General features: G+C 70.1%; 1 protein-coding gene across 1 annotated transcript in view; it reads right to left on the bottom strand.

Moving 5' to 3' along the window:
* The window catches only part of SNED1 (sushi, nidogen and EGF-like domains 1), a 71,373-nt gene that overhangs the window by 20,487 nt on the left and 49,060 nt on the right, over nucleotides 1-1,826 (bottom strand). The window contains exons 24-26 of the mRNA XM_010837792.1: nucleotides 1,668-1,824; nucleotides 766-879; nucleotides 288-584 (exon numbers count right to left, since the gene is read on the bottom strand). Coding sequence (XP_010836094.1) covers nucleotides 288-584; nucleotides 766-879; nucleotides 1,668-1,824 — 568 coding nt within the window. The remainder of the gene's footprint in view (nucleotides 1-287; nucleotides 585-765; nucleotides 880-1,667; nucleotides 1,825-1,826) is intronic.

Genomic DNA, 1,826 nt, shown 5'->3' with positions numbered 1-1,826 from the left:
GCCAGCCGAGCCCAGCTGCTCCGCACAACTCCCTTCAGGGCAGCATACCCAAACGGCCTCCCTGCTGCCCCACGGCTGCCTCTGCTCCAGCCTGCGGGGAGGCTCCGTCCTCACCCCACGGCAGTCCCAGCCCCTTCTCAGGGGTCCCCCCTGCAGTCCCCAGCCCCCTCCCTCCCCCGTCACTGTCCCTCTCCTCCAGAGGAGGGGCCCTCTCGGCTGGGTCGGGCACCCTGCTGGGGGCACGCCAGGGCGGGGCCCTCGGGGGGCGGGCAGCCTGAGCCACTCACGCGTGCGGGCAAGCAGCACCACGGGCCTGCTGATGTCGTTCTTGTTGTTGGCGTTGCGCTTGACCGAGAAGACAGAGACGTTGTAGGCCCTGCCGGGTGCCAGGGCCCGGAGCTGGTGCGCGGAGCGGCCCCGGTCCACGAAGTCTGTGCGGCGGTAGGAGCCGTCCGAGGACACGTAGGTGACGGCATAGCCATCCAGCAGCTGCCTGGCAGCTGGGCCTTCGGGGGGGCGCCAGGAGATGGAGACCCCACTCTCTTCCACTTGCTCCACCTTGAGGGCCGTTGGTGGGAAGAGCTCTTCAGGGTTTCGGTCAAGAACAAGGGAAGGGGGGTGTCAGCTGTCGGCCGGGCAAGTCCCGGCCCCAGGCGGGTGTCTGGCCCTTGGGCCTGGGGACGCTCGGCTCCCTGCCCTGCCCGCGGGGCGTCTGCAGCCCTCAGGCGGGACCGGAGCCCCACGCTGGCGCCCTCGCCGCCTCACCTTTGTCACAGTCCCTGCCGGTGTAGCCCACTTTACAGGTGCAGCTGTGGGACCCGTTGCTGGCCAGGCAGTAGCCGCGGCCTCCACAGGGGCTGGAGAAGCAGGGGTCACTCACTGTGGGGGGAGGCAGCAGTGAGTGGGCGTCTGGCCGGGCGCCTTCCCCCGGGCCCTCGATGCTGGCCCTGGGCTGGTCCCGTGTTGGTGTGTTTGTGGGATGCATGTGGGCAGTCCCAGGTGGCTCTTTGGGGAGCAGATATGGGGGACACTCTCTGGGGCAGGGGCAGGGCTTGCCAGGGGCCCCACGGAGAGGCCAGGCTGGCCCACCCCCAGCCAAGCCAAGGTGACCACTCCTGGGCAGCAGCTGAGAACACCGGCCCTTCCGCAGCCTGTGTCTGCTAGGGCTGGGGCGCAGCCCCGGGCTTCCAAGCCAGGGCCCACAGGGCCCCCCGCCCCGGTGAGGTACTCTGGCCACAAACTGTCCACACTACGCTCGTCGCTGGGCCGGCTCCTGTGCCCTGCAGCCGGGCTGGAGCCCAGGACCTGTCCACCCTGCACATCTGAGCGGTGCTGGTCAGGCCCAGCTTAGGGGCACTTGGGGACACTCAGACAGCACAGATCAGGCCACCTGCCCTGGGGAGACGCACAGCAGGGAGACACGGTGCCGGGGTGGCAGGCGGTGGGGTGGGGGCTACTGCAGGCCATGGCCAGGGGAGGCCTTGTCCCCTGCCCGGTCCCCAAGGGGCCCAAACAGGCTCACGAGCGAGGGGCTCTCGCCATGAGGAGCTGGGAGCGCCAGGCCCCTGGGGCGGCTGTGAGCTTGGCCCTTCCAGGGGCGGCATGGCCTGTGGCTGGACGTGGAGCGGGTGGACGGGGTGCAGGGGGCGGGGAGTGGCGAGCCCCACCTGTCTCACAGTGGTAGCCGAAGAAGCCCTCTGGGCAGACGCACAGGTAGGCCCCGCCACCGTTCTCACAGCGGCCTCCGTGCTGGCAGGGGCTGGAGTCGCAGGCATCCACCTCTGGAGAACACCCAGAGAGTCGGCCAGGGCAGCAAGGGGGTGTCT

The sequence above is a fragment of the Bison bison genome, unplaced genomic scaffold (assembly GCF_000754665.1).
Source record: "Bison bison bison isolate TAMUID 2011002044 unplaced genomic scaffold, Bison_UMD1.0 scf7180017845916, whole genome shotgun sequence".
Taxonomy (NCBI): Eukaryota; Metazoa; Chordata; class Mammalia; order Artiodactyla; family Bovidae; genus Bison; species Bison bison.
The sequence above is the reverse complement of the archived record's forward strand: the minus strand, read 5'-3'. Positions and strand labels throughout refer to the sequence as shown.